This window comes from Pneumocystis carinii (genome assembly GCF_001477545.1).
Source record: "Pneumocystis carinii B80 chromosome Unknown supercont1.11, whole genome shotgun sequence".
NCBI classification, from domain to species: domain Eukaryota; kingdom Fungi; phylum Ascomycota; class Pneumocystomycetes; order Pneumocystales; family Pneumocystaceae; genus Pneumocystis; species Pneumocystis carinii.
The window spans coordinates 104,943-119,121 of record NW_017264723.1 but is presented as its reverse complement, the minus strand read 5'-3'; the positions used below and the strand labels follow the sequence as shown (position 1 = coordinate 119,121).

At 30.2% G+C, this 14,179-nt stretch overlaps 8 protein-coding genes and 1 non-coding gene across 9 annotated transcripts; 3 read left to right on the top strand and 6 right to left on the bottom strand.

Moving 5' to 3' along the window:
- Nucleotides 1-171: 171 nt before the first annotated feature.
- On the bottom strand, nt 172-2,103 carry T552_02492 (tubulin beta chain). Its single transcript, XM_018371031.1, has 9 exons — nt 2,057-2,103; nt 1,978-1,993; nt 1,900-1,919; nt 1,745-1,800; nt 1,620-1,674; nt 1,168-1,578; nt 847-1,102; nt 360-787; nt 172-292 (listed from the first exon to the last, which is right to left on the bottom strand). Exons 1-9 carry the CDS (start codon nt 2,066-2,068, stop codon nt 218-220), a joined length of 1,329 nt encoding a protein of 442 aa, XP_018225191.1. The 5' UTR covers nt 2,069-2,103; the 3' UTR covers nt 172-217.
- A 647-nt stretch (nt 2,104-2,750) lies between these two features.
- On the bottom strand, nt 2,751-3,915 carry T552_02491 (hypothetical protein). Its single transcript, XM_018371030.1, has 5 exons — nt 3,838-3,915; nt 3,759-3,793; nt 3,579-3,703; nt 3,391-3,520; nt 2,751-3,335 (listed from the first exon to the last, which is right to left on the bottom strand). The coding sequence occupies exons 1-5, from the start codon at nt 3,867-3,869 to the stop codon at nt 2,797-2,799; spliced, it is 861 nt and encodes a 286-aa protein (XP_018225190.1). The 5' UTR covers nt 3,870-3,915; the 3' UTR covers nt 2,751-2,796.
- A 109-nt stretch (nt 3,916-4,024) lies between these two features.
- Nucleotides 4,025-6,537, bottom strand: T552_02490 (hypothetical protein). Its single transcript, XM_018371029.1, has 7 exons — nt 6,201-6,537; nt 5,815-6,141; nt 5,249-5,767; nt 5,027-5,196; nt 4,816-4,985; nt 4,597-4,768; nt 4,025-4,554 (listed from the first exon to the last, which is right to left on the bottom strand). The coding sequence occupies exons 1-7, from the start codon at nt 6,489-6,491 to the stop codon at nt 4,068-4,070; spliced, it is 2,136 nt and encodes a 711-aa protein (XP_018225189.1). The 5' UTR covers nt 6,492-6,537; the 3' UTR covers nt 4,025-4,067.
- A 702-nt stretch (nt 6,538-7,239) lies between these two features.
- Nucleotides 7,240-7,966, top strand: T552_02489 (hypothetical protein). The gene is made up of 2 exons (XM_018371028.1): nt 7,240-7,788; nt 7,835-7,966. Exons 1-2 carry the CDS (start codon nt 7,286-7,288, stop codon nt 7,923-7,925), a joined length of 594 nt encoding a protein of 197 aa, XP_018225188.1. The 5' UTR covers nt 7,240-7,285; the 3' UTR covers nt 7,926-7,966.
- An 87-nt stretch (nt 7,967-8,053) lies between these two features.
- On the bottom strand, nt 8,054-8,168 carry T552_05032. The gene has a single exon (XR_001936351.1). It is a non-coding gene; the product is annotated as a 5S ribosomal RNA (ribosomal RNA).
- Nucleotides 8,169-8,448: 280 nt separating this feature from the next.
- Nucleotides 8,449-10,399, bottom strand: T552_02487 (hypothetical protein; the record flags this gene model as incomplete). Its single annotated transcript, XM_018371027.1, has 7 exons — nt 10,376-10,399; nt 10,151-10,332; nt 10,046-10,106; nt 9,393-9,994; nt 9,261-9,351; nt 9,007-9,218; nt 8,449-8,958 (listed from the first exon to the last, which is right to left on the bottom strand). The coding sequence occupies exons 2-7, from the start codon at nt 10,238-10,240 to the stop codon at nt 8,449-8,451; spliced, it is 1,566 nt and encodes a 521-aa protein (XP_018225187.1). The 5' UTR covers nt 10,241-10,332; nt 10,376-10,399.
- Nucleotides 10,400-10,578: 179 nt separating this feature from the next.
- T552_02486 (hypothetical protein) lies at nt 10,579-12,365 on the top strand. Its single transcript, XM_018371026.1, has 5 exons — nt 10,579-10,893; nt 10,940-11,074; nt 11,123-11,224; nt 11,270-11,431; nt 11,475-12,365. Exons 1-5 carry the CDS (start codon nt 10,618-10,620, stop codon nt 12,318-12,320), a joined length of 1,521 nt encoding a protein of 506 aa, XP_018225186.1. The 5' UTR covers nt 10,579-10,617; the 3' UTR covers nt 12,321-12,365.
- A 44-nt stretch (nt 12,366-12,409) lies between these two features.
- T552_02485 (hypothetical protein) lies at nt 12,410-12,975 on the bottom strand. Its single transcript, XM_018371025.1, has 3 exons — nt 12,859-12,975; nt 12,739-12,818; nt 12,410-12,686 (listed from the first exon to the last, which is right to left on the bottom strand). The coding sequence occupies exons 1-3, from the start codon at nt 12,928-12,930 to the stop codon at nt 12,455-12,457; spliced, it is 384 nt and encodes a 127-aa protein (XP_018225185.1). The 5' UTR covers nt 12,931-12,975; the 3' UTR covers nt 12,410-12,454.
- A 52-nt stretch (nt 12,976-13,027) lies between these two features.
- T552_02484 (hypothetical protein) lies at nt 13,028-13,815 on the top strand (the record flags this gene model as incomplete). Its single annotated transcript, XM_018371024.1, has 2 exons — nt 13,028-13,223; nt 13,271-13,815. The coding sequence occupies 2 exons, from the start codon at nt 13,028-13,030 to the stop codon at nt 13,813-13,815; spliced, it is 741 nt and encodes a 246-aa protein (XP_018225184.1).
- Between the last annotated feature and the right edge of the window lie 364 nt (nt 13,816-14,179).

Here is a 14,179-nt window from a genome sequence, read left to right as displayed (position 1 = left end):
TAGGATTTAAGAAAAAAAGGATATAAGGATGCTTGGGTAAAGGTCTTAAGATTATAGAAAAAATAAAGCAAGCATGTTTAACGCAAGTTCATACACATTACATATTTTATATATAAACGGTCAAAAAATAAATATACGAAGGAGATAAAATAGCGAGATGAGCTAATAATAATCGAAGATCAAGAATGATCAGCAATATTTATTAATAAATGACCATTTATGTTTCAATCTCATCATCAAGTTCTACTTCTTCATCGACGCCAGCTATTTCGTATTGTTGATATTCACTAACCTATATTTTTAAAAAAAAAATTAGAAAACCAAACAAAATGAATAATAAAATATTTTAAAAGACGTACCAGATCATTCATGTTTGATTCAGCTTCTGTGAATTCCATTTCATCCATTCCTTCGCCCGTATACCAATGCAAAAATGCTTTACGTCGAAACATTGCTGAAAATTGATCGCCCACTCGTTTGAAGAGCTCCTGAATCGATGTAGAATTACCAATAAAAGTAGATGACATTTTAAGTCCCCTTGGTGGAATTGAACACAATGCAGTTTGCACATTATTGGGAATCCATTCGACAAAATATGAGGAATTCTTTTGTTGAACACTATGCATTTGATCTTCCACTTCTTTCATCGATACTCGACCACGGAAAATTGCTGCAACCGTTAAATATCGTCCATGCCTTGGATCTGAAGCAGCCATCATATTTTTTGCATCAAACATTTGCTGTGTTAATTCCGGAACTGTTAAAGAGCGGAAAGAATGTGACCCCTCTTTATTACACATTTATATTAACCAATTGTTAAAATAAACAAAACAAAACAAAACATACTGCTTGTTAATGGCGCAAATCCAACAATGAAAAAGTGCAATCGAGGAAATGGTACCATGTTTACAGCCAATTTACGTAAATCTGAATTAAGCTGTCCGGGAAATCGAAGACATGTCGTAATACCACTCATTACTGCTGATACCAAATGATTTAAATCACCATATCCTGGATCCGGGAGTTTTAACGTTCGCATACAAATATCATATAAAGCTTCATTATCAATACAAAACGTTTCATCCGAATTTTCCACTAATTGCTATTTAACATCAATACCCTTGTCTTTATGCCCCCCAAAAAAAAAAAACAAAAATAAAAACATACGTGTACAGAAAGCGTCGCATTGTATGGTTCTACCACTGTATCCGAAACTTTTGGCGATGGAACTACCGAAAACGTTGCCATCATTCGATCCGGATATTCTTCTCGAATTTTTGAAATTAATAATGTCCCCATACCCGCACCCGTTCCACCACCAAGAGAATGCGTAATTTGAAACCCTTGTAAACAATCACAAGCTTCTGCTTCTCGACGAACTACATCTAATACGGAATCTACCAATTCCGCTCCTTCTGTATAATGCCCTTTTGCCCAATTATTCCCTGCTCCAGATTGACCAAAAACAAAATTATCTGGCCGAAAAAGATTGCCAAATGGTCCCGATCTTACCGCATCCATAGTACCCGGTTCAAGATCAATTAATATCGATCGAGGAACATATTTTCCGCCAGATGCCTATTTCTCATAAGATATATAATCCGTATATATATCGTTACCTCATTAAAATAGACATTCATACGTTCAAGTTGTAGGTCAGATGTACCCTGATAACTTAACCAAAAATCTTAGAAAAAAAACCGGAAAACGCGATGAAATATATCATCCGCGTATAGAAACTTACACTCCTGTGCTATCTAAACCATGTTCTCCGCTAATTGTAGACCAAAAAGACGCGCCCTGAAACTCATGAATAAAGGAAAATTTTCAATAAAAAAGAATATATATGCGCATCAATGCGCGCATATATATCCTAAATAATCATGTAAAATAACTTACAATCTGGTTTCCACATTGTCCTGTAAGAAATAAAAAAATGATGAAAATAGGTCTAAAAAAGACGGGAAAAAAACGCACCTGTTTGAAGATGGACCTATTTAAAAGAAAAAGGGGTTAGAAATTGCTTAAAACTAAAAAATTGGGGGTAAAAACATACAATTTCTCTCATATTTTAGACAAAACGTATATTTTGAAAAAAGTTTGTCTTTGAATGATTCGAATTGTTGACACGTCTAGCTTTTTCAGCGAATCACGTGATTTGTTGTACATCAGGGTAGGGTATGAGTAGGGTTAGGGTATGCAGGTTAGGGTGAAGTGGAGAGTTAGGTGATGGGTTGGGTTAGGGTTGGAACTACGGTTAGGGTTGGAACTACGGGGTTAGGGTTGGGATGAGTTTATAAAGAATGCTTAGTTGAATCAATAAAAAGGTTATAAATTTGAAATGAATAATGTATAAGGTATATATAGATTATATTATGTAGAATTATATTATGTAGAATTATATATAATATAAATAACATCTTACTATTAGAATAGAAGAGATATCGAATACTTATTAATTCATATATAATAGAGATAACTAAAAAATATATATGGATTATGTATATAAAGATTATAAATATTATATCAATTATAATTAATGCTAATTATATAAACAAAAATAGATTATTAAAACCTTTAAAATAATATGATTAAATACTAAAATCAAGATATTAGTTTATTAAAATATTATTTCTTGATTGATGGATATATTATTGAGATCATTTTTATAAGAATAAAAATACTTATGCAATTATTTTAAATATTTCGTCTAACCAATAAAGATATATAGATAGATAATATTGAAATCCAGTGAAATAAAAGTCCAGTAAAATAAAAATTATTTTATAATATTTATTATGATTCTCTTTTAGAAGCTTCAACACACCATTCATAAACTTTTTTCATAAGTCGTTGAGCACGAATAATTCCATTTCGTACTTGCATTAAACATCTTAGATATTCCATGCTTCGATCTAATGCAGATTGAAGTAATTTACGTAAATCATTTATATCATTCTCAGATAAACCCATTTGATGACACCATAAATAAGTATCATTCATATTAGAGGGAAATTCTATAAATGAAGGCAATTGACATGGAATTGGTTGAGAAATATCCGTTTCTAAAGATAATGTTTTATTCATGGTCTGATCCTTGGAAAATTCGGCTATTTCTTTAGTTTCTTGAAAATTTAAATGTGATGCCATATTAATAGATGTATCATCTCCAAGAAGAATAAAAAGAAATTTAGATAATAATATATTATATGTACGTTCCTCAGAAATCGTATCTAATAATTGTCTTGCTAAACTTTCTAAACATGATTGTAACGATTTTCTACATGATCGATGTCGTAAAAATTCCGCTGGATGAGAAATCGGTGCCAATAATTCTAATATCATTTTAATATTTATACATAAATTATAACTCCTTTCTTCTCATTATACCATCAATATCTATATCATGATACGGATCATCCGAATGTGTAGACATTTCTGTATCCGTATCAATTGATCTATCTCGATGATGTTTTTTCCTCTGAATCACTGTACGTCCCTTTAATCCATAATATACCTTCTATACATATTAAATCTCGTCTATTCCTTTATCATATTGTCTTTTTTCTCTTTAATACCTTACGATCTGTAATAATACTAGATGGAACACCAAGTTTTCCACGATAAGCATATCGAGCCTTGCGTTTTAACTTACACCCTCTATTTCCCATATAAATATTAACTGATGAGCTTGAATCTGATCCTAAAAACCGCTTAAAAACCCAATATTTTTAACTTCTTTTTTTTCAAAAAAATACCATTTTCTGATCGTTCAAGTGCCTCTTTAAAACGACTAGAAATATGTTAAATATATTCTTTAAAATAGTAAAAACCTACATCAATTCTTCCAAAGTCTCCTCATCTTTCATCTTAACCAATTAAAAAAAATAATGAAAAGTTAAGAAAGAATTTGCAGAGTCGAGAAAAGAGATATAGAGAAGAGACCTAACCCTAACCCTTAGACCTAACCCTTAGTTACAAGACCTAAGCCCTAGGTACCTATACCTAAGCCCTAAGTACTAGACCTAACCCTATGTGCTATGGTATAACCCTAATAAAAGATAGGGTTAAGTAAGAATACCTCTAAAGTCTATATCATCTTGCAAAGCCAATTGAACATCTTGAGGAGGTATTTTAAGTTGAACAAGAGCATTTCTTTTTCCTCCTTTTATATTAAAAAAAATAATTCCAGCTTCGAATAAAGCGAAAGCAGAATTTATAAGGTCGAGGTTTATATCAATTGATAAGCGATAAAATTCTTGAAGACAAAGTTTTTCAGTTGTTTTACACATTCTAAGAGAGATATCTATAATTTCACCAAGTTTATGAGTAGAAAGACCGGATCGTTTTGTTTTTAACATTAAAGAAATTAAAAATACTTTATATGATAGAGGAATTGATCGTAAATAAGTTAAAACGGGAGATGCAGAAAGTTCAGAAATTGCTTTTTGAATAGTCTTCATTGTTATTTTTCCTTGATATATATGATCATTAGTTTTTGAGGGAGATTTTTTATTTGTAGTAATAGATAATTCAGCAATTTCAACAGCACGACTTGAATATTTAATAAAATAACAAATAAAAGGAAAGAAATACCGACAAATATCCAAAGCTCTTCTAGCATCACCACTTATTGCACTTACTTTTCGACTAGCTAATTCAATGGCATCCTGATCCATTAAATGACCAGGAATTCCTTGTAATCTTGTCCTTATGATGACTTGTAATTGATCAAATGTATATCCTGAGAATCCAATACGTGTTAATCCTAGAAATGGTTTATAAAAATGAACAAAAAAATATTAAAGAATTTACCAAGCCTACTAGATATTTTATTAGTTAACATACGTTCAGGTAAATCCATTGTATTTGCAATTGAAATAACAATTAAGCGAGAATATTGTAAAGCAGGCCAATTGAAAAAATTATACATTAGTTTTTGATCTTTTGTCATCAATTGATCTAATTCATCAATCATTACAACACTAAAAGGATTAAACAAAGATTTATCAGGATTTAAGTATACCATGGGACTCTATTAGGATTTGGCTGAGAAAATCGTCTTTCTAAAAGCATCAATGCATGTTTTGAAGTAACTCTTTCTTCAGTCAAAGCTTCCCACAATAATGTATATGCTTGATTTGGATCAATTATTCTCATACCATTAATTTCAACATATTTAAAATCATCTATTTCCTAATTTTAAGTTAATATTGTCTATTACTGATAATTCTGAAATAAAGCTTACGCCTTCATTAACTTTTTGAAATAAACTTCGTACTACTTCTTTTATTGTTACTGTTTTACCTGTTCCTGGAGGACCACTTATATAAATACACTCACCATGTCCTGATTCGAGTGCATTTAATACTTGAGAATAGATTAAAGAAAATTCTCGTTCTCTACATGGTAATGTCATAGGAACAGTTGACACATGAAGTCTTGATCTTGCACTTTGATAGGGAGAAAGCTTAGATTCATCACAAAAAAGATATCTTAATGGCAAAGGAGTCATTTCTAAATGTTTTTTATAGCATCGTCGTTTGCCTGATGCTGTCATACGACGTCCTGATACTGGTGTTATTAGTTTTGGTGTACTTTTACCACGTTTACGTGGTGTTTTGCTTAAATAAGTCTTATTAATGAATTCATCATCTTCTGTAATTATAATGTCCGAACTCTCCTCTGATATTGATGGCATATAAATGTCCTCAATGTCACTATTTTCGACATCCTTTTCACTGCTTGTTTCTTTTGCTAATTCATCCTAAAGCTATAATCAAAAAAAATAATTACCATACTAAAAAGATATACTGTTTTAGATCTATTCACTTGTATTTGTTTTGAATGTTTTTGTGCAGAATACGTCTGTATATAGGTTGTATTTACCCATGCAATTAAAGCATCAAAATCAGTCTCTTCATGACGATAAAATTGATCCCATTCAATAAAGTCCAAATATATCTCTTTTCTTGAATGAAAACCACTTCTACAATAAAATACCTTATCGTAATCATTCATATTCCTTGTTAAACCCTTGGGATATCTTTTAATAAAAGTATCATATGAAATAACTTGGATTTTTCTTTGAAATACAGAAAGTTCATTAGAATCTTTGGTTCCACAAATGAATAATTCATTCTATATGTAAAATCTTATTAAATAATGCCCTTAACAATAAAAATATTATAATTTCATACATGACATATTGGATGTCGTTGTTTTTCACGCCGTATATGAGTACTTCGTTCAAACCACAATAAATCTGCCATTTTTTCGCCTGATTTCGTTTCATAAAAACTTGTAATCATTGCTGCCCATGATCCTTTTCCACTATTGCTACGTACTAAGATACAATCCCCCTTATAAAATGTATCATTTTCACAATAAACTCCTTTATAGATAATAATTCCTTCATTTGATTTAATACCCTCTCCAATCCATTTAAATCCATTCTTATAAGTATCTACCATTGATTTTTTTAAAGGCATTTTTAGTTTTTTTTTAGATAATATTAATCCCAGTCCTGAGTTTTAATTGTTTTTCTATTTATTTTAATTATTTCTTAATATTTCTTAACAATTTTTATTAATTTTTATTATTTTCTTAACAATTTTTATTATTTTCTTAATAATTTTTATTATTAACTTTTTATTAACTTTTTATTAACTCCCTTTTATCAGCTTTTTAATTTATCAATTTATTATTATTATTTAATATTATTTAATATTATTTATTACTATTTATTATTAACTTCTTATTATTTCTTATTATTTATTACTATTATTATTAACTTCTTATTATCAACTTGTTATTTCTTATTAACTTTTTATTAACTTTTATTATTATTTATTAACCTTTTATTATTTAATATTAACTTTTATTATTAACTCTTTATTAATTTATTAACTTCTTATTAACTTCTTATTAACTCTTTAATAACTTTTTATTATTTCTTTATTAATATTTATTATTATTAACTTCTTATTTATTAATATTTATTATTACTTATTATCAACTTATTATTTTTACTTATTATTAACTTCTTATTATTAATTTATTATTACTATTTATTACTATTAACTTCTTCTTATTATTTATTATTAATTTATTATTTAATATTTTTATTGTTAACTTTTTATTAACTTTTTTTTATTAACATTTTCTTATTATCAACTTTTTATTTTTTACCAACTTCTTACTAACTTCTTACTAACTTCTTATTAACTCCTTCAACTCCTCCTCCTCCTCCTCCAACTTCTTTTAATCCCTTAAAACATCTAAAATGTTTGGCGATCTAGCAACTAAACTCATTCTTGATGCTAAACGTACTCAACATCTTAATCATTTACCTCATTATCAAACAGACTTGATTCAATCTATTTTTAAAGAAACAGATGCTCTAAATGAAGCATCTAAAGAATTATTAATAAATCATGGTGGATCAGAATTTTCTCATGCTAAAAATCCAGGAATTGCAGCTCATTTATTGATTCAGCATCTTTGTCAACATCGTAATAAACGTTGTTTAATGGCTTATCATCATACAAGACTTGATCGTTTAAATCATATATCTTGGTTTGAAATAAACCCTTTTAATATATCATGGACAAGTACATCATTAAGTCCAGATGAATATATATATTTAAGGAAATATAATGGTTTATTAACCTATTTTAAAAGTCAATGGATGGGAATTGATTTCAATGGTGATTTAGAACCACCTAAAGATCTTTATATTAATATACGTGTACTTCAAGATGTTGGAGAAATTCAAACAGAATATGGGTAAATATAGATCAATATTATTTATTATATATGAATAATATAATAGTGCAATTACATTGAATAAAAATAGTCAATTTTTTCTAAGACAATCAGATGTAGAAGGGTTAATTCGTCAAGGATATCTACAAAAAGTCTAAAAATATAGTATTTTTAAAAGATATATATTAAGAAATGTTTATTTTTGTTTTAGAGTTTGTTTTAGAGGGTTAATTACTAGTCTATATTTGTATTTATCTAATTTAATTAAAAAAAATAGTGTTGAGGAAAGCTACAGCACGTCGTATTCCCATATGGTCACCCACTATAGTACTGACGACGCCCTTCAGAGCTTGACTTCGCAGATCGGACGGGATACGGTATATTCTCTGAGGTATGGCCGTAACTGAGAGTGAAGGATTAGAAAAGCTTATAAATATATAAGTAGAGATGAATAAGAGTAAATAAGAGTATAAATAAGAAACAATATGTAATATGAATGAATATATGTTGTTATTAGATCAATAGTTTTCATAGTTTTCATAGTTTTCCTATTAAATTAATTTTATAAGTGTATTTTTTAAAAAATAAAAAGTCAATTGATGCTTTTTTTTATTGAATTATCCAAGTATATAGTGTATTAATGAATACTATTATATATTTATATTGTATTTTTTAAGAATCTTAATTATAAATTGATTGAGTCCAATCATATTTTTTCCAGGCATGAATAAATGCCTTTTCTCTTGGATCTTGTTTGCCTGTCCATCTTCCACGTCTTCTCCATATAGTTGGATCTAGATCAAGCATTGTTGCAAATACTTGTCGTGAAAATTGATCACCTTTGCCCCATTTATCTAGATCTTCAACAATATGTCCTATCCCACCATCCAATTCAAACCAAACATGAAAATAAGGAGCTTCTTTGCTCATACTACGTCTAAAAGCCATTTTTCCGAGTCCTTTCTTAGCTTTAGCTAATGTATCAATAATTTTTTGATGTTGACTCCATTCTTCATCAGAAGAAAGAATTGCTTCTCTAAAAAATGCAGGAGCTTGAGAAGAAACCTCTCGTGGCACTGGAACTGCTTCAATGGCAGTATGCATACGCCGGTGAGGTGCAGAAGCATTTTCATAAAAAATGACATCTTGATCTCTCTCATCAGCCATTCTAATCAAACATTTCATAAAATTCTACATAAAACATAAGAATTGTCCTTATTAAATTAAACACAATCTTACTCTAATTTCATCCCATTCATTATCATCACATTCAAGTGTATTGATTCTATGATGTAGAGGAACAATCAATGCATGATATTTTGCAAGTTCTGGAGGAGAAGGAAGAGATAGATAAACACATGTCCCCATAGATATTACAGGTGCAATAGGTGGAGAAGAATCTTGATGACATAATGGACATGTATCAATAATTTTTTGAGTTCTTTGAATATCTATAGATATAAAAATTAATATCCTTCAATTGAATTTGATACCTGAAACAGACATATTTCTAAAATCAATTTCCCTTCTTTGAATCCTTTTTGAAAGTTTTTCAGCATTTTCATCATAATAATCTAAATCATCCTACTATGTTTAATAACAATTCTATTAAAGACTTTTATAACCTTAAAATCCCGATTTTTAATAATCTGATCTGCCATTTCTCTATATTGCCGTTTGTAGCTTTGATTTCTTGTCATTTTCTCTTCTTTTACCATATCTTCTATCGTCATATTGTTTGGATCAATTGTTGAAGATAGTTTCTTATTCATATTGCTTGGAATGCTATCTTTTTCTACATTTTGTGATTCAAACATAGAAACTGCAATTTCATATTGTCTTTGAAGCTCAGAAACATTGGGATCATTACGCATTCGCATTTTTATAATCTCTGCTTGCATTTTATTAAGACTAGAATGTGTAATAATACCAGAATCAGATAAAGACAAATTAGACTTAGAATCCTGTTTATGATCCAATGCATTCAAGCTCAGACGTTGTTTATAAAGCGATCCTACCACCTTTTCCTTAGATGGTCCATATTTTTTTCGGCGATCTAATTCTTCTCTTTCCTCACGTGCCTCATCAAACGCTTCAAGACTTCCATATCTTTCAAGTGCTACTTCATCTACACTTTTACCTGTTTCTGATGCAATTTCATATATTTTTTGAAGTTTCATCATTCTCCATGAAGATCCTGCATCGCCTATAGTATATGATGGTGTTGCTTCTTCCAATCAAAAAAAAAAAACAAAAAAATCATAGTTAAACTGCTTACATTTTTTAAAACTCTCCTGTACTATATTCTGTTCTTTTGGTTCATTAAATTCCCACTTAGACTATCATTTATAAGCTATTTTCCCTTATATACCCATATTTTTACCGTTTTGGGGGAATTTTTAACCTCTCTTTTAGATTTTCCTATTAAAAACCCAAATTCATCTTCATTTTGTTTATCTTTTGGCAATAACATCCATTCACTTCTTTCTTTTTTTTGTATATCCACTTTTTTCGCTTTCTCCTTCAATATTTAAGCCTTTTTTCTCAAAAAAAAAGGTTTACCCACTTTAAAACATAAAATAATTATTCAAAATCATATTTATCTTACCATAAAACTTCTTTTTTCCCCCTCTATCTTCTTCTTCACTTATATTCATTCTAAATACCCTATTTTTGCCCAAAAAAAAAGCTGAAAAAAACTTTTCCAGTCAAAAAATACTCGCCCGTAAATAATCTAATCTTCTTTTCTCTTTAAATCCCTTTTTTAACCCCTCTTTTTCTCATCGAAATTTTTATCTTTTTTTAACGTCTCCCGAACCTCATCAAACCTACTAAAAAACCTCCTACAAAATGGATCTTGCTGATGAGCTGTTACACGAGGTTTTTGACCACAGCGATACTGATGACATTGAGGAAAAGGTTCAGAGACCTTCTGAAGGGCTTTTTTCCTTTTCGAACGGTGAAATGACTCTAAAAACTCATGAAGATAAGAACTTATCAGGTATCACCAAGAATTCCAGAAAAACAGACAAGAATGGCACTGAAAAGACTCAATTAAATAGTAAAAAGAAGCTATTTGATGTTCATGCTTTTTTAAAATCAGAAATTATGGTTAATATTTTAAACGTGGGGTTTTTTTTTTGAGCCAAGAAAGAGGCTTATAAAGAGGTAGAAAATTGATGGATACAGCAAGAACCATACAGTATCATTTCAAGGGAATATAGAGGATCATCCAGAATATCAATTGATAGTAGATTCTAATAATCTTGCGGTTGAGATTGATAATGAGATTATCGGGATTAATAAAGTATAATAGTAATAATGAAGAGTAGGAATAGATAATGAATGGTTTTAGTTTATACGGGATAATTATGCGGAAAGATTCCCGGAACTTGAATCTCTGGTTGTTAATCCGTTAGATTATGCAAAAACAGTGCGGATTATTGGTAATGAGATGGTTAATAATAAATCTAGGAAATAAAAAGGAATTGATGAGAAACAGGATGTTACTAAGGTGAATCTATCGCATCTTCCGTCAGCAACGGTGATGGTGATTACTGTAACGAATTCAACATCAGAAGGAGTACCATTAGAACAAGATAAGCTTGAAATGGTGTTTGAAGCATGTGATTTAACAATGGAATTGGAGAATGCGAAAAAAAAGGTGAAAAGAAAGTGTAATAAAAGGTGTTTCTTATAAAAAAAAGATTCTTGATTATGTTCAATCTAGGATGAATTTAATTGCACCCAATTTATTGGCAATTGTAGGATCGACTACAGCAGCAAAGCTTATAAGTGTAGCAGGTGGTTTAGCGGGTTTAGTTAGAATGCCGGGATGTAATATTTCGGCATTGGGTGCAAAACGTCAAAGTCAAACAGGATTTTCAAGTAGTATTGGTATTCGACATCAAGGTTTTCTCTTTCATTCAGAGATTTTACAAAAAGTTCCACCTGATTTAAGAAAACAAGCATTACGTATTATTAGTTCAAAAATTGCTTTGGCATCTAGAGTAGATCGGTTACACCAAAGTCCAGATGGATCTATTGGTGCTTCTTTAAGAGAGTATATTGAAAAACGATTGGATAAGTTATCACAGCCAAATCCATCTAAAACAGTAAAGGCATTACCTGCTCCAAATGATGCAATAAAAAAACGTCGTGGTGGACGACGTATGCGAGCAATGAAAGAGAAGTATCAAATGACAGAACTCAGAAAACAACAAAATAGATTAGCATTCGGCAAACAAGAATTAGAAGTCAGTATTAATGATGAAATGGAGGGTATGGGTATGATTGGGCAAGAAGGACAATATCGAATCAGAGCACCCATTATAGATAGTCGTTCTAAAGCAAAAGTCGGCAAGGCTATAAAACATTTCGCTTCTTTTAGTCATAATAGTGGAACTGCAACAAGCGGTTTAGCAAGTAGTGTTGTTTTTGGCAGTAATGTCGGTATGCAGCTAATCAATCCCGAATTACTCTCTGCTCCAAAAACAGTGGAATCAAATGATTGGTTCAAAGGTGGAACATTCACACAGGTTCATAAACCTTAATTACTATGTAAACCTCCGCCATAAACAGATTCACTTTATAAATACACAAACAAAATTCAACTTCATCTTTGATCATTACCCTTAATAATCCCTCCTCCCGAGAAGGGCCCAATGGCTGACCGGACTGGTATATACTAATCTTTTTCTGTATATGGTTCACCGAAGATTTTCTGTCGAGCCTTTCTATATCTCTGTTCTTTTTCTCGATGACCTTGTATCGACTCTATAGATACCGGCTTCTCGGGCAATTCCGATGATGTTTCTGAATTATTTAATTGATCAACTGAACGTCTAAGGATCTTAAGAGACTGTTTATATACTGTTCTTGGCGAATTTAAAAATTCTACATCTGGAACTCGCTGGTTACTAATTTTTTTCAGAAAAAAACTATTTATATATATAATTATGGTATATCTACGCTTCTTTCCAGAGGCGTACGTTATCCTGATGGGTTGTTTCCTTGTTACATGGTAATTTTTCTTTTTCATTCGAAATTTCCTTAAAATTCGTCAAAATTTTCCCGGAAAAAAAGGCATACCTTAAAACTACTTTCATTTTCCCATTCATCCCATAAATCTGGCACTTTTTCTTGGTGTTTTTGGTCATTCATGGCGGCTCATGATTTTTAGGTTGTTCAATACCGACTGGTTGGTTGCTATGGAACCGAGCACTGGTATAGGAACCTCATTTTTTAAGAGTATAAAGAAATGAAGAAATTGGAGGGGGATTTGTCAAGATTTAGATGTGAACGAAGTAAGGAATGGGAAGAAGCAGATCGTAGGATTCATGCAGGAAAAAATCCGGTTGAAAAAGACGCAAAACTGGACCATCGGTCGCTTTATGAAAAATTACAAGCAAATCGGCTTATTAAGGAGGAAGAATACCAGGAATCATGGAAATTATGTGAATACTAGAAGGAGAATATGAATAGGAAGGTTGACGTTTTTTAGCAAATTTGATCCGGACTCTGGATGAGGAGGAAATCGATTTTTTAGATAAATTAAGAAGGGAGAAAAAGAAAGTGGAAGAAGAGGCGAAGAAACATGTCGAAGAGGGGTTAAAAGTGTTTAGGAGGAATGTTTTTAATGGGGGGGTTTTATATATGATAATAATATGGAATAGAGAAAGAGAGCAATTTGATCAATCGATTCAACAATCTATATATCGACCATGGTTAAGTACAGAAAATTGTAAATCGCAGGAAATTAGTGAGAGACCAGTGAAGAAAATGAAAGGAATGGGGTTAAAAGGGGTTATTCTTAAGAAAAATAGGGATAATTTTTCAAAAGAAGGATATTCAGAGTCAAAAAGTGAAAATGATGTAAAAAGTGAAGAAAAGAAGTATAAAAGTAATGATATATTATCGAAAGAGTTAGATAAAAAGAATGAAAAAACGAGTGAAATTTTGGAAAGAATTGCAACGAGTTTTTCAGATGAAACGACAGATCAAAAACTGATTGTTTATACAAGTGAAAGTGATGAAAGAGAAGAATAGTATGTTTAAAAAGAGAAAAATGAATATTTGGAATATTTTATATAATATTTGGATTTATTTTTTTTTAACATATAAGTTTTGAAATTTTGAAAAAAATACAATATATCATATAAATTTCAATCTTATATGAGAGGAAAGTCGAAGGAAATATATCAAATCAATATTTTTTTAATATAAAAAGGAAGAATCTTTCTAAATAATTTATTAATTATATCGACATGGTAGAGATATATTTTATTAAAGTGTTTACTTTTAAAAGATTAGTAAGGTATTGTTAGTAATAATTTTGACATCAAGACAACACAAAAGAATATAAGGATTAATGTTTAGAAATAAATAGGGCTAATGTTTTTTTTCATAAAAC